The following is a 24,301-nucleotide window of genomic DNA, read 5'->3' as shown; positions in this document are numbered from 1 at the left end:
GAGGAGAGCGGTGACACAGCACTTCTTTGACCTCCACTCTCACTGCAAGGCAGTTGCTCTGACAACAGTGTGAATCAGAGGTTGGGAGAGTCGGGTGGAGGGAGGGAGAGAAGGGGGGGAGGTGAAGCAAGAAAAAAAAGCCTTGAATAAAAATGCCTGAAGCAGCAGTGTGTGGTAAGGGCCCAGTGTGGTGCAGTGAGAAGAGAAGGGAGGGTTTATTGTGTGTCTGTGGCTGGCTTCAAAAACGTCCACTCACCTACTCGCTCTTTAGAGAGAAACATCTATTGAGTTCACTATGGAGGGACTCAGACATTAAGACGACACTACGTTCCAAAACATTTCATGTCGGTAACTTGGCAACATAGTAACGCTAGCACGGCAGTGGAACTGCTTACGACTTAAATGCCGTCACAAAGCAACAAATGTGATATTTAGCTAAAACGCAGTCTATATAATAAAAATAGTTTAATCAGGCTTTCATTTCAACAATCTTTCAGATTGTTTTCTTGATTTCCTTTTCTGTACACAATTAAGATAGCCTATAAGTAAAATTTGACCCAAACCATTTGCGGTGTACTCCTTCTCAGACGTAGCTTAATTTAAAAGTTTCAGGCATCATTTAGGCATATCCAACCGGTGACTAACATGTAAACTAAGGAATGTCTGGTCGTCTTCTTCAGTTCGCTCACCTTGCAATGAAGTCTGTTATACTGGGCATCGTTTGTACATTACAATTATATATATTATATAGTGCACTAGATAGTAAATACAATTTACAATTGAGAATTCAAACAGCGCTACTAAATGGCTCATTCCCTATATAGTGGGTGAGTGGACATAACTTGTGTGTGTGTATGTGTGTGTGTGTGTGAGACTGTGTGCCTGCGTGTATCCGTATATGTTTGTGTGTGAGCGAGAGAACGATACGAATGGTGAAGGAGTTGTATGAGACTGTGTGCCTGCGTGTATCCGTATATGTTTGTGTGTGAGCGAGAGAACGATACGAATGGTGAAGGAGTTGTATGTGTCTGTGTATGTGTGTGTCTACGCTTGTGTGTGTCTGCGCGCTCCCCCGTAGGCACACCAGGGTTAAATGTTGAGGAACGTTGTTGCTTGAAACACTCACTGAGGCCTAATGAGAAACAGGTATGCTGGGACACAGCCTCTGTCTGCCCAGACTGTGAGAGATTGTTCTAGAAAAGGTTAGTCAGACAGAACGCACTCCATAGCAGAGCTACATCACCAGGGGTGTCTGAGTGTGTTTGTGTGCTTGTGTAGACCGTGACGTACGCTGTGACGTACTCTAAGTGGGCAGTTTGTACTGTAGCCTGTTGTGGTCCCCTTGTTAGTTTTTGTCAAAAGAGAAACGGCAGTGAACTTTTTCATTAGTGTTTCATGGGTGCTTTTAAGTCGTATCCTAATTTACTCTTGATTCCATTCAAATCAATTTCGCTTTTTTCAACAGTATGTTTGTTGTTATGTGTTGTCTTTTGTTGTTCTGGCAGTTGCAATATGAGTATGTGTTTGTGTGTATGTATGTGTTTTTATATATACAGTATAGCATGTAAAGATATATATTAGTGAGAGACAGATGGGAGAGAGAGAGAGAGAGAGAAGTGGGAGAGTGCTGAAAGGAGAAGTGTGAAGGAACCAGAGATGAATAAATGGTGCCCAGACCTCCCTGCAGCTCCTTACTCATCACTTTCTCTCTCTCTCTCTCTCTCTCTCTCTCTCTCTCTGTTTCTCTTGCTCTCTCTCTCTCTCTGTCTCTCTCTCTGTTTCTCCCCTTGTCTCCCTCACCTTTTCTTTCTGTCTCCTCTTGAGCTGCCCTTGCCCCAAAGAGGCTACCTAACTCTTGCCAGGCCTTCTTTGTAATTAAGAGCCTGCTCTCTACTGCCCCCTCCGGTTCAGAAACAAATAAAAAAAGATCTCTCTCACACACACTCCTTCTCGTCTCCTCATCCCTCTCTCTCTCTGTAGGAGTTGTAGGCAAGACCTCAGATGACATCAGCTTGAGTCTGGCTCAGAGCTGCAGTCAGGACCAAGGTAACCCTCTCCACACACACACACACACACACACACACACACAGGCGCTCTCCTTTTTTCCTCCTCTACCTCTCTCTGTGGCTCTCTCTTTCTCTCTGGCCCTTCTTTATCTAATCATCTGTCTGTGTGTCTGTCTGCGTCTCTGTTTGTAGTGTTCCATCTTCTCATTTTGTTTCCACCTGTCTTTATTTTACTTCATTACTTCCCTTCCCATGACCTCTCCTGCCAGGCAGATCTGCAGTAATCCACTGGGGCAGTTTATGCAGTGATGCCTCAGTAATGTCTGGGTATGCCACCACAGCAGTCCTGTCTGTCAGGGTATCTGCTGGCTAAGGTGGACGGTAACAAACCCCTGTGTGTGTGTTTGAATGAATCATGTGCCACAGCACTGTTGGGAGTTACAGAGAGGGCAACAGTTTGAAGTGATGTCTTAAAACAACCAGCCAAGTAGAGTGGAATGGAACTGAACGTTCTTGCCTTGAAGAACATCAGACTTTGTTGTGTATTTTTTTTTTCAAGGTCAACAGCAGCATGTTGCTTAATGGGTAGTGATGTGTCTATTAAAATGTGCATTGATCTGTTTCTCTGTCTCTCCCTCCCAGTTGCTCTCTATGCAGCTCTTTTAATGTCTGTTCTTTTGAATCTCTGTTCCTAACATGTCTTTACATCTCTCTCTCTCTCTCTCGCGCTCTCTCTCTCTCTCTCTCAGACCTGATGTCAGACCCAAAGATGTACTGCCTGGTCTCCAACGGCTCCTTCTCCTCCATGCAGCCCTCCACCTCCCTCTGTCCGGCCGACCTGGTGCGCGACTTCTCCTCCGACCCCTCCAACGCCACCCCCCGGCACCCCTTCTCCCAGTCGCTGTCCTCGTGCGACACCGAGCTCACCACCTCCCACGCCCACCACCACCACCACCACCATCACCACCACCCCCCCTCCGTCTCCTCACAGTCCTTCCGCAAAGACTCCCGGCCCCGGCTCCCCAGGACCTCCAGCTCAGCCGGCTCGGCCTTCCTGGCCCCAGAGCCCTCCCTGCCCGACGCGTTCGGACTGTACCCCCCGGCCCACAGAGGGGGGCTGGACCCAGTACGGGAGCTGGAGGGGGGCGTTCGGGTCGGCGTGGCCCGGGAAGTTGGCGCAGGAGGGGATCTGGACATGGCGGGCCAGTCGGTGGTGCCCTCCACGTCGGGCACTGACTGCTGTCGGCATCACGACCGTCGCTGGTTGGCCCGCTCCGTGTCCCGTGAGGCCGGAGAGGGGGTGTCGTCCGGGGTCGGGGTGGGCGGACTGTACCGGGGCGGCGAGAGGTGCGGGTGCGCGTGCTCGTCGGGGAGCAAGCGCAGCGCGGACAGCCTGCGGAGCCTGAGCACGCGGAGCAGCGGCTCGACGGAGAGTTACTGCAGCGGCACGGAGCGCGACAGCAACAGCACTGTCAGCAGCTTCCACAGCGAGCGCACCAGCTCCACCCACGTGGAGAGCCTGCTGTCCCTGGCCGCCGCCGCGGCTGCCGTCGCCGACAGAGCGGACGTGCACGGACATGCGCACGCGCACGCCCCGCATGGGCGTACCAGCAGCATGGGCAGTGGCAGCTCCAGCTCGCGGAACCTGGCCAGCCTGGCGTCGACGTCGGGCGAGGCCAACAAGAACCCGCACGCCAACCAGCTCTCCCACAGCAGACTGCCCATGGCAGACACAAACACAGCTGACGGCAGCAACCCCGACTCCTCGTCCGCCCTCACAGTGCCCTCTCAGGAGGGCACGGACTCGCCTTCTTGTGGCTGCCAGCTTGGGACAGTCGGTGCCAGGACCAGCGCAGACGGGTCAGCTGGCACCAAGGACACCGTTGCCAGAAGGGACAACCCCGAGGACGAGGAAGGAGGGGACGGGCAGCTGAAATCGGGCGGCCCGGCACAGCGGGCACCGTGCCAGCAGGTGGCCTCCTGCTCCTCCGCCGGCAGCCAAAGCCATAGCAGCAGCGCCGCTCCCAGCGGGCGGCCCCGACGCCACGGTGGTAAGAAGCGCGCCAGCAGCTTCGATGCCAGTCACCACCGAGACTATGCCAACCTGCGCAACCTGGCTAAGCCCCACAGTGCCGTGTTTAGCGGCGGCTGTGGAGGGGGTGCGGGTAGCGGTGGGGGTGCCTGTGCCGGTGTGGGAGTGGGAGGCGAGGAGGACTCGAGCGACCAGAGCGAGCTGAGCTGCGGCTCCAGCCTGCACTCGTCCCACCAGCTGAGCACCGACTCGTCCTCGTCCTCATCGCACACGTCCCGCTCCGCCCGCACCTCTCCCGAGGGCCGGTACGCCGCGCTCAAGGCCCGGCACAACCGGCCGCACGCCAAACACGACGCCGCCGTCGTGTCGGCCTCCGGTGGCGCCGGGAGGGAGCGCGAACGGGAGAGGGCGGGCAAGCGGCGCGCCTCCCGACGGACCCTGAGCACGGGCAGCGCCAAAACACACGCCCGTGTGCTCAGCCTGGACAGCGGCACAGCCGCCGCCTGCCTTAACGAGCTCAACGAGCTTAGCGAGCTCAACGAGCCCCAGCGGTTGGGGGCCCCCGCCGGGTCCCGGCCCCTCACCACCTCCAAGTCGGACCTGGAGGCCAAGGAGGGCGAGGTGCTGGACGCAGCCTGCCTCATGGGCCGGGCCTCCCAGCTGGAGTCGGTCACGCGCTCCCGGAACAGTCTGCCCCCACACGCGCTCATTGGAGTGGAGGGGCTGGAGGCTGCCATCAGGGGTGAGTGTGCACACACACACAGACAGGACACACACAGACAGGACACACACAGACAGGACACACACAGACAGGACACACACAGACAGGACACACACAGAGAACACACATGTGCACAATCATGACACATATACACACGGTCGTAACAGTCCATAAACCTACATGACATACACGTCAGCTATACACACACATGCACATATGCTTTTTTTTTTTTTTTTTCAAAACCTGAATTGAATTAAATTCTGAAATTGTTAGTGACCATAATATAAAAATGTGTACAGATTGGAGTACCATCATTTTAATTAACTAATGAACTCTAACAGTTCTTTGAAATGGTAATGGTATATATTTTTTGTCTGTCATGAAACATCAGTAGTACACTACAGTAGAGTTTCCTTGAGTATCTGCACTCAGTAGAAGCACATTTCATAGCCATTAGCAGGTTATGTTTCTGAAAGAATGAATCAGCCTTAAGTAGGTGGAGAAGAAGATGGCTCTCAGACCTCTCAGCTTCATCATAGACAAAGTGCAAAGTCACATTTTTAACACAACCACTCTCTTTCTCTGCAGGAGGTTGACTTGTATGTAATAATTGTAACAGTTAAGAGTGTTTTTTTTTCTCCTGTCTGTTATTCTGCATTTGGTTGGAAGGATGTTTGTGTTTGTATGAGTCAATAAGTTGTGTACTGCATGTGGTATTCTGAAATATCAACTGACTACATAATGTGAGTGTGTCAGTTGATATATCCTTGAGGGATGGACATAATTCATTTCCCAGTGTACAGGTACAGCCATTGAATGATCCTCTGTAGTCCACAGCATGAATGCCTCAACTATACCACCCACTTTTCTCTGTGACATACTCTAGTCTTTCCTGAAGTGGTTTTATTTTGTCACATCCTGCACATTTCTGATGTTGGCTCCTAAGATGGATGATTTCATTTCAATAACTAGTTTGACACAATCAAAATGTTGACCTCATGGAAACGTGGACAGGCCCCCACATTTCACAACCTATCAACTAGTGTGACCCAATAGTCTAAATGTGACCCCTCAAACGCTTGTTCTTGGTGACTCGCTGTATCCTGATAGTCAGTGTTGTATTGGGCCACAGCCAGGCCCAGCTGCGTGCTATAAGCTGTGCTAAAGACCCTTTCATCTGTATGTTTAGAGTTGTTGTTGTGTTTAACCCAACCTTGTTTGCCTTGGTTAAATGTGCTCTGAGTGAGTCATTTAGAAAATACCTCCACCTCAGCGGTACAGCTAAAGCCCTATGTAGGCTACTCCTGCTGGGAACTGGGAATCCAACCCCGTGAATCTTCCGGTTGAAGTGGCTTTACGAACGTGGGCCAAATCTCCAAACTCTCCCCTCCTGGAGAGCTGCTGCTGCTGCTGCGTATGGTTGTTGTGGCAAGGGCTTTGGAACCCAGCTGCTGTCCCTGAGGAGGGCTGTCTCATCTGGGCAGAGATGCCCTCCAGCACTAAGCTCTGCTGACCGTCTCCCCTCTCCCTCTTCTCCCCCTCACACCCCCCTGGACCCGGCAGGAGCCTGTGACCTCACCTCCCTGGCATGATTCAATAAGGAAACACTAATGGCTTGACGTTGACTCCTTTCTCCCCCCTCCTGTGGTAATGCACTTTGGCAGATTGGCTCTTGGCTTGTGGTTCGGGTTCACTGGACCGTTGACTAAACGCGGAGCGTTTCTCTCCTGGCTTTGTGGCTCCTTGTCAGGGTGTTTGTCAATGGATCGGTTGTCGAGCGTTCCCTGACTCCTTGCTCCTCGAGGCTGAGCCCCCGCTTGCCTCACGGTTGAGATATGGCAAGAGATGCCAGCCAGAGTTGGCAAGCCTAGCGCTGAACTGCCACCCCCCCCCCCTCTCCTGGCAAGTGGGAACACAAGAGACTTTAATAAAGTTAAGAATGCAAATATTATCACAAATGGGAATGGGAAAGAAACAAGATGGAGCCTAATTAGCGTTTGGATGATTGTTGGTTTAAGAGTGTGAGACATTGCTACAGGGTGGATTGAAATTAGACATTTTTCAATGTCTAATTTCTCCCCAGACCTTGTGTTTGGATAAAGGCATCTGCTGAATGAATACATGTAAAAGAAAATGCCTTCTTGTGTGTCATGTTTTAAAGATTACCAACCTTTAGGAAGCCCTAGGAGTGTATCCATATTTACCTTTTTTTTAGGTAGAGCCAGGTATTAGCAAATAGTTTAAATAGGCTTTATGTCAATTGGGTTTAAAAGACTACTCTATCAGAGAGTGGTGCTGTCTTGGATCTTAAGCTACAGATTGCTCAACAGAGTTCACGTCCTGGACTTTGGCTGGTCAGTAATCTGCTTGACCGCTGTAGATTGATTATTCAGATCATATCTGTAGTATATCTACTAGGGATGGGCATAATTAATCGACGATCGATTAATTGATCATTAAGAATTTCCTCGATGAAATTATTTTTTCATCGATTAAAACAAATGCATGTTCTGTTGCGTAGTGTGCGTGTAATTTATTTATTTTAGGGCTGTCAAAGTTAACACGTTATTCTATGAGATTATTGTGGCCGAGATTAATGCAATAAAATATTTGAACGCAGTTAACGCAACTTTGTTTACTTCCGGTGCGCGTTGACCCATGGCACGAAACTGCCGCGTGTATACAGTCAATTTAGATAGAAGAGACCGAGACGGTAGTTGAAGATGGAGAGAGCTGGGTGATTGTTGGGCGGAAAGTTTCTGTTTAAGAGGCAAAATGACAGAACAATCGACAAAACTAAAGTTGTATGTAGCATTTGTCAAGCTGAATGTAGCTATTACAGAAGCAGCTCGTGTTTAAGTTATCACCTTAATGCAAAGCACCCGACAGAAAGCAGTCCCAGGTTAGATGGTCGCCAACCCACACTCCACGACTTCTCTAGGAAATGAACTAGACCAGTCCGTGAAAAGGTTACCAACGCTGTAACAGTTTTGGTTGCCGGTGACTGTCGGCCCATCAACATAGTTGAAGACGGTGGGCTGACTGAGGTGATTCGAATTGCTTCAGGGGACAATTCTTACGATTTACCGTCGAGGGGCACCATTGTGTCTCGCATATATTCCTTGTATGACGGCGAGAGAGCACGAAAAAAAATACAATTAAACAACAGTGTCTAAAATACACGCTGTCTGAAGTGAAGTTACTCGTTAATTTATAAGATTTAGTCTTGAGAAGAAAACAAACTTTTAATCACGATGAATCTAGATGAATGAATTTCAAAATGTGAGATTAATTAGTTAGAGAGAAAAAAAAAGTTGTGTTTATGAGCACCGGCTTCTAGCTGTCGGCTCCGCTGCTTAAGAGTACAGCAGCGCATATTTTCAAGTGTAACCATTGAACGGATCCCGTTTAACTGCCACGAGAGTTGTCCATCTTGTAAGTTTAACTGCCACAAGAGTTGTTCATCTTGTAATAAAGATCTCAATGAGGAAACACGCTGTGTTTTTTTCTATTTTTCACTGCATTTTAATATAGCCTATAAATAGCGAATTTTAATATAAAAATATTAATGATTAATCGAAAATCGATCGTTAATTCTCCCGACGATCGATTAAGACAATTTAATCGAATGCCCATCCCTAATATCTACGTCCCTCAGCTGAGATGCAGTCCCTTAGTTGTAGATTATATTACTTTTAGAAAGACACCACATTCAAAGGGAGACACTAATATGTCAGCAAATCTCAGGGCTTGTAGGATCAGAATATTCTGCTTCACACTGCCTCACATCAGGTGACTTGTTATTACCGGAGAAGTGGACATTTCCGACATTCCATTGTGGCTATTGATTGAAATTTGCAGATATGCCTGTTTTCAAACTCTTCTGTCATGGTCAGGATGCATACCCAGACCTCTCAGGCTTCACAAAGGCTTTCTGTCAATGATCACAAGGGGCGAGGCATTTATATCGCCTCAATTGATACCATCAAGGTTGATGTTTGGTATTGGTGTACTGGAGTATTGGTGATAAAGGATCTTTATCTGCCAACTGTATGTATATTTTATGTGATTGTCACTATCTCTTAAACTCTACAGAGGACGTTATATGCTATAATCCAAAGTGTATGATGAATTGTCAAATGTTCATGAAACAGACTTACCAAGGGATTGTTTGTGATTATCTGTTTGGAAGGTGAACACACAGCCTTGCACACCCTGACAGGAATTTGGGGCGTTAGATCTGTATTTCCGTTACAAGGAAATAAAAGTCCTGCAGCCCTAGTGGGGATGTTTATTCGCTTACCAAAAAGGGAGAACTGATTCTGAACTATTTAGATTTTTTTTTCCTCTGTATACTGTATATGGGTATATGAACAAGGTTGCACCATGTTGCATCTTACAAGCCATAGGTGAAGATGAACGTGTTTTTGTAAGAGAAGCAATAAAGCTGTCACTATACCTGGAGTAGACAGTTCCGGCACTACAGTCCTCTCTCTTGCCACCACAGCTCCCGGCAGCGAGGAGGCCGTAACATTCCGGCGCGAGCGTAGCACGTTCCGTCGGCAAGCCGTGCGGCGGCGACACAACGCGGGGAGTAACCCCACCCCTCCCGCCTCCCTCATCGGATCCCCCCTCAGGTATGATTGGCCTCTTTGGCAAAAAAAAACAAAAAAAAAACAGGCGGGGCTTAATTTCAGCATGCAACCGGTCGTCCCCTCCCATCCTCCCCCTACCCCCTCCTTCCTCACACACATCGCGTTTCTCAATCCACCGCTGGCACAGATTACTTTTTAATCCCTCTTCCTTTTTGTTTTTTTTCCCTTTTTTGGCTTGTCATTTTTCTGCAATTTATCGGGTTGCATGGAGCGTTTGATTTCTCACTTTATGCGCCCACAACTGATCTGTACCCACTTACAGACGATGTGGCCAGACTAACTTCCCATCAGCTGTGAGGTGTATAAACTGCTGGTACGTTGCATGGTGTTTCTGCTCGTTTGTTTCCCCTTGGGGTGCTCGGGGGGGGGGGGGGGGGGGGGGTTGGACTGGCATGTTCTGGGATCCCTCTGCAAACTGTCTTCTCTTCTGCTCTCTCTGGTGAAGTCTCTGTTTCCTCTCGTCATGTTTTTCCCTCATTCATGTCCAACTCTGCCATTTGTTCCTGGCAGATTTGTGCCATTTGGTTGCTTCCTCTCTCAGCTAATAACCATCTCAAGGCAAATGGGCTTTTTCCTCTGTCTCGATATAAGAGCAATTCAGTCCGCATCAAGCAGCTGTCGTGAAAGCATTAAGCTAATTGCTGTAAATGTAATGGATAGGAAAAGTCTGTAGCACAGTATCTAACAAGCTACCTGTGACGGGAGCGAGAGTTGGGTGGAGATAGACGCTGGCTGTTGCCTAGTATGCGCCAGAAGACAAACTGTAGAAACCCATAAGCCTTTGGTGACCTCTCCTTTCCCCAGCCCACTGACCTCTTATCCAACTGTCTTGTCTGTCTGGTTGTCTATGAATCTGCGTCTCTCTCTCTCTTTCTTTCTTTCTTTCTTTCTTTCTTTCTTTTTGTCTCTTTCTTTCTTTCTTTCTTTTTGTCTCTCGTCTCTCTCTCTCTCTCTCTGTAACTGAGGCCATGGTGTTCATTTTTATTGAGCGTCTCATGGAGAGGGAACAGTCAATGGCAACGACTCATGTTCAGATCCATATTTCAAATGAGACTCCTGAGATCCCTTCCCCTCCTCCTCCTCCTCCTCCTCCTCCTCCTCGTCCTCTCATGTCTTTGTGATCATTCATCTCGCTCCCTTCTAGATCCGCCATGTTCAAATCTCATCTCTCATCTTTCACCTTTCCAGTTCTAGTACTCTCTCTCTCTCTCTCTCTCTTTCTCTTTCTCTTTCTCTTTCTCTCCCATGTACTCAGTCTACCTCTCGTTATCAGTAGAGTGGTGGCAGAGGTTGCAAGGTTAATATCGCCTCTTATCCTCCCCAACCTCTGCCCTGCTTTTGCTCTTCTTCTCTCTTTACTTTTCTTTTCTTTCTCTCTCCCTCTCTCTAGGTCTGATCCTTTATCCTCCATTTTTCTATTTCTTTCCCTCTCTCACTTCCTGTAAATCTCCTCTCTCTCACCCCTCTTTGTCACTTACTTTTCATTCTCCATCTTCACATACCCCTTCCCCCTCTCTCTGTCTTTCCTCCTCCTCCTAGTGTCCCCCTCCACTTCCGTGTAATGATCGATCATGGACCCTTGGCTCCTCCAGTGACAGAATAGAGCACCCTCACCTGGCCAACAGGTATTGCTGACATTGACAAACACGCAGTCCTAAACTTTAAACTACTGTTTTGAGAGGTCAGGCTGAGAGGACGAGTCTTCACCTCTGTCTTCCCCCCTTAGGAAGAGTCCTCACCCACCACACACTTCTCTGTAACTGCCTCATAGATATACACAGAACTATTGCTCAAGGGCGCAAGTTGCACAAGCTCAAATTCCAGTGTTGCAATTTCATCAGTCCTGTAGTGTGAAGCTGAAAACAAAAAGAACGAATTGCTAAGGACTGAATCATGCGTTGCTTTTAAGAGCCCAGACTGTGTGTCAGACAGGAGGTAGGGTTGATACACACAAACACATTGCACACCAATCCCAAGGTTATTGTGGCTCCAGAAAATGGCCCAAAGGCTAGTCCACTCTCCGTTTTGACTTCATATCTCCCCCCCAGCCTGTCTGTTTGGGTAAACTTTAAACTCTGATAGAGAAGACATCATTTAGGATTTAAACGACATTGGGGGGGAGGGTTCTGTTTACAGTGTTGGCAACCCTCCTCCATTCTTCCAAACCCCAGTAGAAGGTCGTATTTACAAAACCACAGAATCAGCCAAACCACAAAAATGCTAAGCAAAGAGCCACGGCTGCCATGGGTCGATAGGGCCCCCGTCGCCATGCCAATCCTGACAGAAGTAATCCCCTTCATCACAACTATGTGCCTTCGTCCACAAAAACCTTAAAAATCAACGATCCCCTCAACCTTTTTATTAAGCATTAAAGAAATACATTCCTGAGTCTCTTCACCTTAACATGGCTGCTTGTCTTTGTATGAGATATTCTAATGTGCAGTCTCACTTACAGGGAGTGAAAGTGAAAACCTACACCCCTAGTAGTCTCGTTCCTAACAGAGAGCAGATTACATGTAAAATCCCATAAACCAAATTTAAAACAAAGTACTACGAAGCCATATCAGTGAAGTTATCGACCAGAAATATTTTTCAGTGTTTGTACAGTAATAATACAGTACCTAATTTATCTACCATAAAGAGATCTGCCCTTGCTAATAGCAGGTGGCACCTGAGGCACTGTCACGTGTACACACACACAAACGCACGTTTGGCTGGGCAGATCATCCCATGAGATTTCTTGTTGAATCTGCCATCAGTTATGTGTTAATTCACTGTTTCTCAGGTTATTTAGTGTGTTAGTTTTAACCCAAAGGTACCCCTTTTGGGTTTTTCATTTTTGACCAGAGATGCCTTCAATATCCCAGGGGCTGTGGCACTCGTACATCAGCACACAACTTCATTATGTCAGCATTTCGCTTTTAAGTACAGTTAGATGATTACACACACTGTTATGAAGATTTGCTGCCTGGCTTTTCAATCTAAACGGGGTCATAAGGCATCAATCATTCTCCATAATGGTTAGTATTGATTCAAATGTGGCATCAGCCCCACCTCCTGGCTGGTTGAGGGTCCAGACAGCTGCAAGAATATAAGTCCTTCAACAGTATTGCGCACAGATCGCACAGATGGTTTGCATCACTTGAAACTCCAAATCTCTGCCCCTGTCAGGCTCAACCCATCACGGCGCTTAGGCCCTCTGATGTGTTGGAAACTCCTGACTCAAAAGCAAGTGATGAAATGACTATTTTAGAGCTTCAAATAGAGCAGAGTCATCAAAGCGCCCCAACAGGCCCTCTTCCAGCGGCGTGGAAGCGTTTAAAGTTTCACTGGAGTTGCACTTTGAAGGGTTGCCCCGCCCAGGCCCGGAGCAGAGGGGCATTCAGCGGAGGTCTGCACTCTCTGAGGACCTCGCCAGTGGTCACCGCTTTCCTCTGATGAAACCTGAGCCAGCTTCTCCTCTCTTCCTCTCTTCTTCTTTTCCTCTCCTCCTTGCCACTTCCGTGCTCCTTGCCCGTGGTCATCTCTCTCTCCGGACCAACTTCTCCTCTCCCCTCCTCTCCTCTCCTCTCCCCCTCTTCCGGCTCAAACCTCCTTGCTTTCTTCCCTTCCTCTTGCCCGATCAGGTTTCTGCTATTTTTCATATTGTTGCGGTATTGGTAGTGCTCTCTCTCGCGCTGTGCATGCAGTTTTCCCTCTCTCTTTTCATCCCTCTCTCCCAATCTCTTTCGCTCTCTCTCTCTCTCTCACTTCTTCCTCAATTTTCTCACATTCACTTGCTCTCTTTTTACATATTGCCCTCCTCATCACACTCATGTATTGCCATGTAGAAGTCATTTTTGCAGCCGTTTTAATATTTCAGCGTGGCGTGTTGATGTGTGGGCTTGTAGAGTTTTTCCTCCACTTTTTGACTTTTTGTCTTTCCATAAGCACCGACTCCTACACACAAACACCTAACCGCTCATCATGTCCACTCTTCTTACTGCATCAGCCTCTAACTTGTTCTTGCTGTCTCACAGGCTTTTAATGAGCTTATCCTGCATTGTATTGGTCCATTCGCCTATTTCTTGAACTTTTTTGCCCTCTACCTAACCTGTCTCTACTCCTTTTTATCCTCTCCTCTCTCACCTTTGCTGTTCTGTGTCATGTCTGCCTAACTTGCCATGGAATACGCCATGTCCTCACCCTAACCTGCTTCTTCGTGTGTGTACCATGTAACCTGTTTTACCTTTGTGTGTGTACAAACACCTCTGCACCTAACCTGCCATACCCGTGTGATATTGTATAATTTACCTAATCTGCTATCGCAAACTCTGTCTCCTTTCTACCCTCAATCCCACCCCTCCCCTCCAAAATCTCTTATTTACCCCCACCCTTTCCTGTGGCAGTCTCCAGGAGGCTCTCAGCCAGGCCTCCCAGCCATCTACTTCCCAGGTCAAAGGTCAGCCTTCCCGCACCCCGTCCCAGGTGACTGTGTTGAGCGCGAGCGCCTCCCTGCTGGCCAGGAATGGAAGCGCGCAGCTGGAATGTTCTCAGGACAAGGCCTCCACAGCAGGCAACACCAGCCTTCAGGATGAGTTCGGTGAGGGAGAGTGGGGGGCGAGAAGGGTGCATGGACAAAAGATTTAGCATGAAGAAGTAGTTCTGCAGTTTGGTTTGGTTTTATTTCATTTTTGGATGCTGCAGCGTTGTCTGGCATGTTAATATTCAGCCATTTTGTTGTGGTTATATTGGTGCATGGTGGTCAGTGCCATAATCTCTCTCTGGCTCACTCCTTGCCACAGAGTGTGCGCTTTGCCTTCTCCTAACGTGTGTGTATGTGTGGCTGAATGTGGGCCGCCTTCAATTGTATTTAAAGGGCTCAGTACCTCTCTTATGCATATGAGTTGGAGTGATCACAAGTTCAGGCTTTCTTTGACTGTCTACGACCGTGCTGTTGCGCTATGTTCAGATTTGGTGTGGCAGCTGCTGCTAGTACACAGATTGTAACACGTTTGTTTACAGTTAACACCTAATACACAGATTGCAGTGTTTCCCCTAGGTTTACAGCTTTGGGGGGGGGGGGGGGGGGGGGGGGGGGGGGGCACGGTGCGCGGCGCGCGGCGCGGCCACCGACACAAACGCTTAAAGGAATCATGGTGTTCATGTGTTTCTTTTAATGACAGCAGTCAATATAACAACTGAACAATTAATTTAACTGTACATTGAACTAAACATCGGAACATGTCTTTTTATGACAATTATCCCCAAAGTGTGCAGCTTTTGTCACTGCAGTTTACCTTTTTGGCCTTCTGGAAGAAAATGTTTTGAGATATTTGCGGCCTAAAATTCCTGATTTCGCAGGAGCTTTTCCAAAAAGTTCTGATGAAAGTTTTTATTTGTAGGTGTTTTTTTGCAATGAAATTGACGAAAACAAGTGAAAGTTGGGATATAAAGTTGCGAATTGTCCTCTTTGTAATTATAATTGAATTATTTGCTGAAAAATAACTGATTAATAAACAAACATTAATTCATCAAGAACAAAACGATTGAGAAATGGTCCTCTTAATAACCTCACCAATATGCCAAACAAAAGATTACCAGGACTACAAAAATGTAGCAGAATAGGCTTTACTTATCCACAACGAAGTGCACATGTTGGCATTACAAAAGGACCATCAGTAAGACTGAATAAAATGTTATGAATGTCTCAGCCTTCATATGACGGAAAAAAAACAGCCTGTGTCACTATGATCTGTCTCGTCATCTAACGTCCTGCCTGTGTTTCTGCCGTTCTCATTTTGTGCTTATCAATCTGTTTTGCTATCCTTGTTTATTTATTTTATCCGTATAGGTGTTAATGTTCAATTTCATATATTAATTTAAAGTCGTCCAATTTAAAGTCATCCATTCTTCAACACTAGCTGCTACCTTATCTTCAAACAGAAAGTAACGTTAAATCTCCATGGCAACAGCTCTTGAGGGTTTGGGAAATAATCAGATGTATTGCTTCCTTCATTATTCACAGCAAAATAAATAATGTTCATTACATGTCATAGATGTATTACCAAACTCTATGTAAAAAGGGCCACGCACAACTCGTGGAAAATGATAAAAAAAAATGGAAGCCAGATCTATTTCTGAATTTTCGGTGCGGACATGGGCGTACGTTCTGTTTCCACGTCTGTTGTAGCCATTCTCATTAGGCCTCTTTCTCGACCCTACCTAGGAAAAGATCGCTGGATTCATCAACGCCTGGAAATGTGTTTTGTAAAGCTTAAGTGTCCGTAGCTGTGCACTGATTCTTAAGCCCAATTCTGTCCACTGGTGGGAGCGTGCTCACCTGTGTGTGCGCGCACGTGTCTCTGTGTGTGTGTTTGTGAGCATCGTGGCGGAACTCCGCCATGCGTGATACAGAGAATTGTAATCGCGCGACCATGTAGAGACAGAAATTACATGCCGTCGTGTAAATAAGATAAATAACATAAGGCTATTTATTTTGTTTAATAAAATAACAAGCTATAGACCTGTTCTATAGGAAAGGTAATCTTAAATTACTTCCGTTGTGATCTGGCGCTTTATAGAACATAAAATTGAACAAAATGAACTTGACCTTCCAGGAGGGGCGGGGGGTGCCGTTGGGGGGGCAGGGCGCCCCCCTAATATAACGGTAGGGGAAACACTGGATTGTTGCATGTTTGTATACAGTTTACACATCTGTGTATCGTCTGAGATGTGTTGTCATTTCTTTGATTTATTTGCTTTGTTTTAAAAGGTGAGTGTTGATGATTGCATCGTTGGCTATTGGCTTAATTTTGTCACCACATGAGTTCATGCCATAGGTTACCTTCTGTCTTTAACGTGCAGTGGCTATGTTTATCAAGATCGACGGCAACATTTCTACACATGCCTTTTAAGCATATTTTGAGTGATACATTTGAGTGATCAATATGATATTGGGTTTACGGTATGACTAATCTGAGCTGAATCGGCACTTTAAAGGCGTTTGTGTGATCATGGTTGATTTAGTGGTATCTGTATCTGTCCGACCGACACAAAGAGATCTGCCTTAGATCAGCCTTCACTGACCTGAAGAAAGTCAGTAAACAGACCTAGTCAAACCACCAAAACATTTAGTAGTGAAGGGAGAGAGCTGTAATTAACCGCATTCTCTCACTCCCACCTGCACTCTGACCACAGCACCAAAGAGCTAGGCTTGCTGGTATGGCAGCCAGAACACATACTCAGCTGTAGTGACGTCTCTCCGACACACATTTAAGTTGTAGCCATAGTAGCAGCCCTCAGCAAGACGTGCAGGCAATGTGTGCACCGAACCTTTGTGTTGCCAGTTTTGCCACCAATAGTCCACCTTTAATAACGCTTGTGTAATGTTGCACGGTGTGTCGATACTAGAAAGGTACCGCAGTACCTTCACCTTATAAACGATACGATTTTGCAGATTTTCAGTATTGATACTTAAAATAACGCGCAATCAGAGCGCACTCACTGTTCCGCTCACTGTCAGGCTGCCTGCAAGCATTGACTGCGTGGACGCGACTGCCAGCTCTCACACATGCAGCAGGCAGCCCTCACTCACAGACAGCGAGTGATCGCAGGGGAGCTGCGAGAACGTAGCCCAATTCATTGTCAAAATTAAACTGTACAGAGAAAATGCTATACATGTGTAATAACCTACAATTTCACTAATGTGGCCTATAATGATCCTCAGATCAGAATGCACACAAAAGAGCACCAAATGAAACACACTTGATGCAGTAGGCTACATGCTGGTGGAGCCTGAGGGTGGATCTTATTTTTACACACACACTATGCAACAATTTGACACTTTTTGAGATATGGTTTTATAAACAACTAGTTTAGGTACCATCCTCAAATTCATTATGATAGCATATGGTCATGTGAAGGACAGATAAACACCTGTGTCTTCCCCACTAGCCATCCAGGATATGCCCTATGTAGTTCTGTGTAATGGGCTGGTACACCCTTCAAAAATGGAAGACAAGCAAGCTAAACTGCCAAAAGACCCCAGTTAGTGTGTTGGCAAGCTTCTATCAGTGTCAGCTGGGCTGTTGGTGGTGTTTGCAAGGTTTTTGCATGCCTTTTAGGTAGTTAGCTTACTCATTTTGGAACAGAACTCAGTATTGCTGCTTTTAAGGAAAAAATATTATTCCATGAATTAAGATAAAATATGAAGTGAGGATATCAAACTTAATATGCAGGTAAATTGTGCAGAACAGTGGCTGAGTTCATCTGTACTATTTAGGTGCCAATATACACAGTCGAAAAAACTGCATGTGTTGGACAGGAAATACGATATGCCAGGGAGAAATTATTTTATGAACAATGAAATTCCAAAGATGTACAATGAGACCAATCAGGTTATTCAGGCTCAACTTCAATGTCAGCCTTGTGAAGCAATGGAAAGAAAGAACGCTGGACTAGTAGACCAGTCATGCACTAATGTTTTGAGGGCAAATGTGGGGGGGTCCAAACGACTTTTTTTTTAAAGTGAGGGGGACGTGTCCCCCCCAAGTTATATTGTGGCGACGCCCATGACTCAGACCATACTGCAGATTCTGCAATAGCCGTGTATAATCAACGCTATGATGTCACCATGTAGTTTTCATTAATATCTTGCTGTAGGCTAATACTAATATTAATGCCATTTGTTAAGTGTTCAAAAAGCTGAGCAGGAACAAGCTGGAAAAAAGGGAACCATACAGATGTTTATTTATTACTATTATAGATACATTTATAGATACAAGTAGGCTGCTTGAATTCATGAATGCCCCACAGTGTCTGACATGCTTGCGCTTTTGAGTCCCAGTACTTTAAGGATACGGGGTAGCTAGATGTAAAATGGAACATATGACTGAACATATTACTGAACATCGGAATGTCTTTATTGAGCAGTGTATAGTTTGTAATATAACCCAGTTGTCATTATGTTTAGGATGTTCATCAATGTGTTTTATTTTTGAAGGCAAGAATAGAGCAACATGAATACCTTGAACACACCAGAAAGTAATGTTTAACAGTATTGAAGCAATTGAGTCACAAATATCATGTATTGGTATGCATCAGCAGCCTTTTGTGTTAAGGCCTTTATGGTTAAAAAAAAAAGCGTTTAATGCATTTCTTAAGAGAGCTTGACTTGATGAGGATCTTGACACGGATCAGCTGGTGGGCATAAGGGTCCGAAGCTTTCAGTGTATTTAGTTCCCTCCGATGTCCTCTATGCTAAAACAAATGTTGAGATAGTATATTTTTAGCCATTTGCATTAGCCAGAGTCTTCAATCTATGTGTTTCAAGTTTTTTCAGAAGGAAATATAAGACTTTTTTTTTTAAATCAAAAGGGAGACTCCATAGACAACATGTCGTTCTGCTTTGCCTAGCTTGCCGTAATTGAAAGCATTACAATTATAATCATCGTTAGGCTATTATTATTATTATTATTATTGTCATCATCATACACAGTAAACACAGAAAATGTATTTATGAGCAAGTGGATTTCCTAAATTCCTTTCAGTTATAGAATTGGAAATTATCCCTTACCCCACTCTATAGCCAGGTTTATTCTTCTCTCCTATTCTTCTTGGGCTTGAGCATGCAGAACCAACTGACGTAGTTCTGGAAAACCTTCGCAGAATAATGTTAGTTCTCCTAGGTTACCTGACAGTTGGATAGTTGTGCGGTGAGGATTCTGATGAAGGTCCTTTATGATCACATGTAAAGTAATTTTTTGTGTGTAATTCCTGTTTTTAATCTCTCGCACCCATTGATCCACATAATCAGCAGGATTGAATTGCAGTATGTGAAGCTGCAACAGTCTCCTTATTCTGAAGAGAACATGTGGATTTTCTGCAAGCTGATTTCTTCTTCTCGTTGTTTTTTGAGATGGGTTCAAAGTTATTACTTCAAGTCCTGTATACATGTTTCTAACAAATGCCATATCTGTGGTATAGTTAAAGTTCATAAAGCAAGGAAACCAGTCCCAAGGAGGTAGTTTTATACTCTGGTTTTGCTTTATGTATCAGGCTAATAATGACACGTTATCCAACCAGTTTTGTTTCCACACCCCTTATGTCCACGTCCACATCCAGCAGGTATAGAACGCATCTGAAAGGTATAAAAACAGACAGCAGACAGTCTAGCAGACAGTCTAGCAAATCAACATTTTTGTACACACCCTTCATCAGTATTTGATCAGTATCACTGTGTAATTTTTGTTCTTGACAAGTTGCTTCAAATAGGTTCAAATGCATCTGAACATTACTAAGCAGTTTGTTCATCACATTATGACCCTGGAATGATGACCAACTGCTTATGCCCTAGTCATTGCACAGCTGCTTATCAAACAAAGCAACTATCTCTTGGGGAATATTGCTTGGAAGTGATTTTTTTTGGTCAAGGAGTTTTTGGGAGTTTTGGTCTAGCCCTAGTGAGATAACTACCTGGCATGCAAAACCTTGCAATGACCACCAACAGCCCAGCTGGCACTGATAAAATCTTGCTAACAAGATTTTTGTTTTGTTAGCGATGTCATGCTGTTTTAAGCTTTTCATACATGTTCACATGGTGTTCCATCCTGACCCACAGAACTGCATAGTGCACTGCCTGGTTGACCAATGGGAGCAACAGGTGTGCCTATATGCCATTCACTTGACTATATACCAGTAAGAGGAATTTGAAGATAATGCCAAAAGTAGTTGCCTATAAAAACATACCTCAAAAAGTGGCAAGTTGTTGCATAGTGTTGCTTTAAATGAGATGACAGACTTTGTAGCTGATGTGAATTAGAGTTGATCTCTCTGAAAGATGGGCTTGTGTGCCGGTGATGGCTGAAAGACAGACAGGCTATCTGATGGGGCGGTGGGTTTGCCTGCTCATATGAGATGAGGCGATGAGTGATGAGATGATCAGTGATCTGACGGAAACGTGATCTGCTGTCGAGGTTATTTCTCTCATTCATAGGAGATGACTTATCCAATGCCTGAAGGAGACTTCGGTTGGTGTACAACTCACCCTGCCACAATTGTAGAATCGTGTGTGTGTGTGTGTGTGGACAGCTGGTTGGTGCATTATGCACTAAAATATTCATTATTCAATTGCTTCTTTTCAGAAGCCTACTCAAGATGACAGCCTGTGAATATTGCAGTGCTTCTCCTTGTGTGTGTGTGTGTGTGTGTGTGTGTGTGTGTGTGTGTGTGTGTGGTGCCAGGTTTTGAGATTTTGAATTGTTGAAAAGAACCATACACTTTTTTTACCTGAAATATTTTCTTTTGGCCTAAGAGACACCTTAAGTGATTTTCCTCCCCAGGCTTCAGGCCCGTGTCTCACCATGATGAGTGCTCTGTAAGGATCTGTGTCCTTGTCCGTATGTGAGGGTGTATGAATTTATGTGATTGTCATTCCAGGAAAGCTCACCCCACCTCTGTACGAGGTCGGGGGCTGTGACATGTCACTGGTGAACTTTGAACCCGCCACCCGAAGAGCCTCCAACAACATTTGGTAAGTGAACCCTTTCGGACGACTCCGAGTGCCATGCCTCGTCTGCTTGCCCTGTCTCAAGAGCGAATTTGTCAAATGGATGGGTGGGTCAGCGAGTGTGTATGAGGATGTGCCGTCTGTGCCACCAGTTTGGCACACGAATCACTAATGATCACTGTAGTCACCCCACCAAATCTGGGTCTTCGGGGTACCAAACCTGCAGCTTGACCGCAACACCACAGAGCCAGGCAGTCAGAGCACATTCTCAACTGTTGTGACTGCACTCAGTCACAATCACTAATAACCGTATTCAATAATGGCTTTCTCATGTTGCTTAACACATCCTCAATATTATCCTAAATTATAATTTTTTTTATTTCCTGTTTAATGTTTCACTGAAATCGTGAACATCAATTAAGTATGTATATTTCCCTGAAGTCCTATTTTAATAACAGCACATGCAGTTTGAAGGGGGGATAGAGTTGCAGATTGATTGGATTGGAAGAGAACTTGAACTTGATCTTCTCCACAGGGAAACAGATTCTCATCTCTCCAGTTCTACCTCAGTTCGTTTCTACCCCCATGACCTGGTAAGTGTGCGTGTGTGTGTGTGTGTGTGTGCGTCTGTCCATCGCTGTGGGTGTGACCTTTTGAGATGAAGTGGTGTGAGGACGAGATCAGTAGATACAGCATTCCCTATTATATTTTGGAAGTATTTTCCTTGTGATGAGTTTGTTTCTGTGTGTGTGTGTGTGTGTGTGTGTGTGTGTGTGTGTGTGTGTGTGTGTGTGTGTGTGTGTGTGTGTGTGTGTGTGTGTGTGTGTGTGTGTGTGTGTGTGTGTGTGTGTGTGTGTGTGTGTGTGTGTATCTGTCAGATCCGTCTGAACCGGCTGCTAACGATGGACCCAGAGTTGCTGGAGCAGCAGGACGTGGACCTGAGCCCTGAGCTGCAGGAGGCCCCTCTGGGCACGCTCGACCCGGCTACGGCAGCCCGCAAGGCCAAACAGTACTACCGCTTCTGGCTGCTCCCCCATCTGTGGGTCGGCCTGCATTTCGACCGGCTCACGCTGCTCGCTCTGTTTGACAGGTACAACACACACCCACCACTCTCACACACACACACACACACACACACACACACACTCTCTCACACTCACACACCACTCACACACACACACACACTCTACTTCACACCCAATCTTTCAAAAGCGCATGCAGATGTCAATAGCATTCTTTTTGCCAATAAAGTTAAGAATATGAACCAGTTACAGTACAGTACAAACACCTTGTGCTTCAAGGGGACCCCTCTGTCTTTTTATTGTGTCTTGGAGCATTCTGACTGTCTGCTTTGTGTATCAGGAACCGAGAGGTCCTGGAGAACATTCTTGCGGTGGTGCTGGCGGTTCTTGTGGCCTTTCTGGGTTCTCTGCTTCTGGTCCAGGGGTTCTTCACTGACATTTGGGTTTTTCAGTTCTGCCTCGTCATTGCTAGCTGCCAATACTCTTTATTGAAGGTATACGCAAACAAACACTCACACTCTCCCTCTCTCAAACACACACACACACACACACACAAATACACCTACAAATACACTTATACACAACTGTACTATAATGCTTTTGATTCTATGCAGTAGAAATAGAAATTCTAGAACTAGAATTTGTGTGTGGGTATGGGTGTGAGGCGAAACCACATTTCTGTCGTACTCATGTAGACACATCTCTTTTTCTTGTCTGGTCATGCTACCTATATTTACCTTATTATCTGTTTCTGTCCTAAGCCTCTTGCCATCTGCTTTTGCCAGCTAGGGTGTCTTTTGTATAAAAGTGAGAAGTGCTTCCAGATCACCAACAATCTATAGAGCGATCATGTAATGTTACATGTGTTTTAACAGAGCAATAATGTGGATGGGTTGAATACTGATCTCTGTGAAGACAGACACACACACACACACACACACACACACACACACACACCACAGACATGCACACACACCACAGACACACACACACACACACACACCACAGACACACACACACCACAGACATGCACACACACACACACACACACACCACACACACACACACCACAGACACACACACACACACACACGCACACCACAGACACACACACACACACACCACAGACACACACACACACACACACACACACACACACACACACACACACACACACACACACACACACACCTCTATACCACAGACACACGCGCGCACCTCAGACACACAGACATACACTAGTCTCTAACAGGTTCTTCCTCTGTTCTCTCCATCTCAGAGTGTTCAGCCAGATTCGTCATCGCCTCGCCATGTAAGTGCCCCACCCAGGCCTCCTCTGGTATCACCTTTCTCTCCCTCCCTCCATCCCTCCCTTTCTCTCTGTTCCTCCCCCTCTCCCTCTCTCTCTCCCTTCCTTTCTCGCCCTCCCTCCATCCCTCCCTTTCTCTCTGTTCCTCCCTCTCTCCCTCTCTCTTCCTTCCTTTCTCTCCCTCCCTCCCTCTGTTCCTCCCCTTCTCCCTCTCTCTCTCCCTTCCTTTCTCGCCCTCCCTCCATCCCTCTCTTTCTCTCTTTTCCTCCCCTTCTCCCTCTCTCTCCCTTCCTTTCTCGCCCTCCCTCCATCCCTCTCTTTCTCTCTGTTCCTCCCCATCTCCCTCTCTCCCTCTCCACCTTTCTCTCCCTTCCTCGCTCCCTCTCTTTATTTCTTCTCATCATAATTCCTGCCGCAGTAATCAGCAGACTGCTGGGCTGAACTGATGGTGAACTCTTTGAGAGAGAAATAGAGGGGGTGTGTTCTCAATATCAAACAGGGAAACAGTTTGTGGCTCAAAGTTTCTCAGTCTAAACTGAGAGGGCCAATCTGTGATCTCCTGCCTTCTCTTGAGTGTGAAAACACACACACACACACACACACACACACACACAGACACACACATGCTTGACACTGCAAGCTGAAATGCTGTGTTTTAGTAATGCGGCTCCTGCCATGCCTCGGGCTTCCGCCTAAAATAACTGACTAGTTTATAGTCCCATCTCTCCGCTCTCTCCTCTCTTTCTCTCATTTTTGCCCACACTTCCATTTTTCTTCCTCTCTTTCTTTTTCCTCCTTCCATCTCTCTGTCTTCTGTTCCCTTCCACTCTTATCCTCTGTCTCCCTTTTCCTGCCGGCTTTCCTTCACTGTCTCACTCTCTATCCCTCTTTCTGTACCCTCCTTCCTCATCCTTTCTCTTTCTCTTTCTCCCTCTCTCTCTCTATCTCTCTGTCATTCACTATTTCTCTGTCTTTTGAGTCACTTTTTGTGATCGATAGATAAATGTGTCAATAAAGGTGTTCCTATGTTTATCTCTTCTCTTCTCGCTCTCTCTCTCTCTGTGTGTG

The 24,301-nt window shown here is 46.2% G+C and overlaps 1 protein-coding gene across 3 annotated transcripts in view; it reads left to right on the top strand.

Moving 5' to 3' along the window:
- The window catches only part of pcnx1 (pecanex 1), a 50,513-nt gene that overhangs the window by 9,951 nt on the left and 16,261 nt on the right, over positions 1 to 24,301 (top strand). Inside the window, exons 5-13 of one of the 3 annotated variants that reach the window (XM_031580978.2) lie at positions 1,981 to 2,046; positions 2,756 to 4,780; positions 9,267 to 9,396; positions 13,803 to 13,996; positions 20,833 to 20,926; positions 21,438 to 21,495; positions 21,781 to 21,992; positions 22,265 to 22,418; positions 23,204 to 23,236. In XM_031580978.2, the coding sequence (XP_031436838.1) occupies positions 1,981 to 2,046; positions 2,756 to 4,780; positions 9,267 to 9,396; positions 13,803 to 13,996; positions 20,833 to 20,926; positions 21,438 to 21,495; positions 21,781 to 21,992; positions 22,265 to 22,418; positions 23,204 to 23,236 (2,966 nt within the window). The remainder of the gene's footprint in view (positions 1 to 1,980; positions 2,047 to 2,755; positions 4,781 to 9,266; positions 9,397 to 13,802; positions 13,997 to 20,832; positions 20,927 to 21,437; positions 21,496 to 21,780; positions 21,993 to 22,264; positions 22,419 to 23,203; positions 23,237 to 24,301) is intronic. The other 2 variants (XM_031580979.2, XM_031580980.2) reach the window with 2 other exon arrangements.

Source organism: Clupea harengus, chromosome 14 (assembly GCF_900700415.2).
Source record: "Clupea harengus chromosome 14, Ch_v2.0.2, whole genome shotgun sequence".
In the NCBI taxonomy this organism is placed as follows: Eukaryota; Metazoa; Chordata; class Actinopteri; order Clupeiformes; family Clupeidae; genus Clupea; species Clupea harengus.
This window is presented reverse-complemented; position numbering and strand designations above follow the sequence as displayed.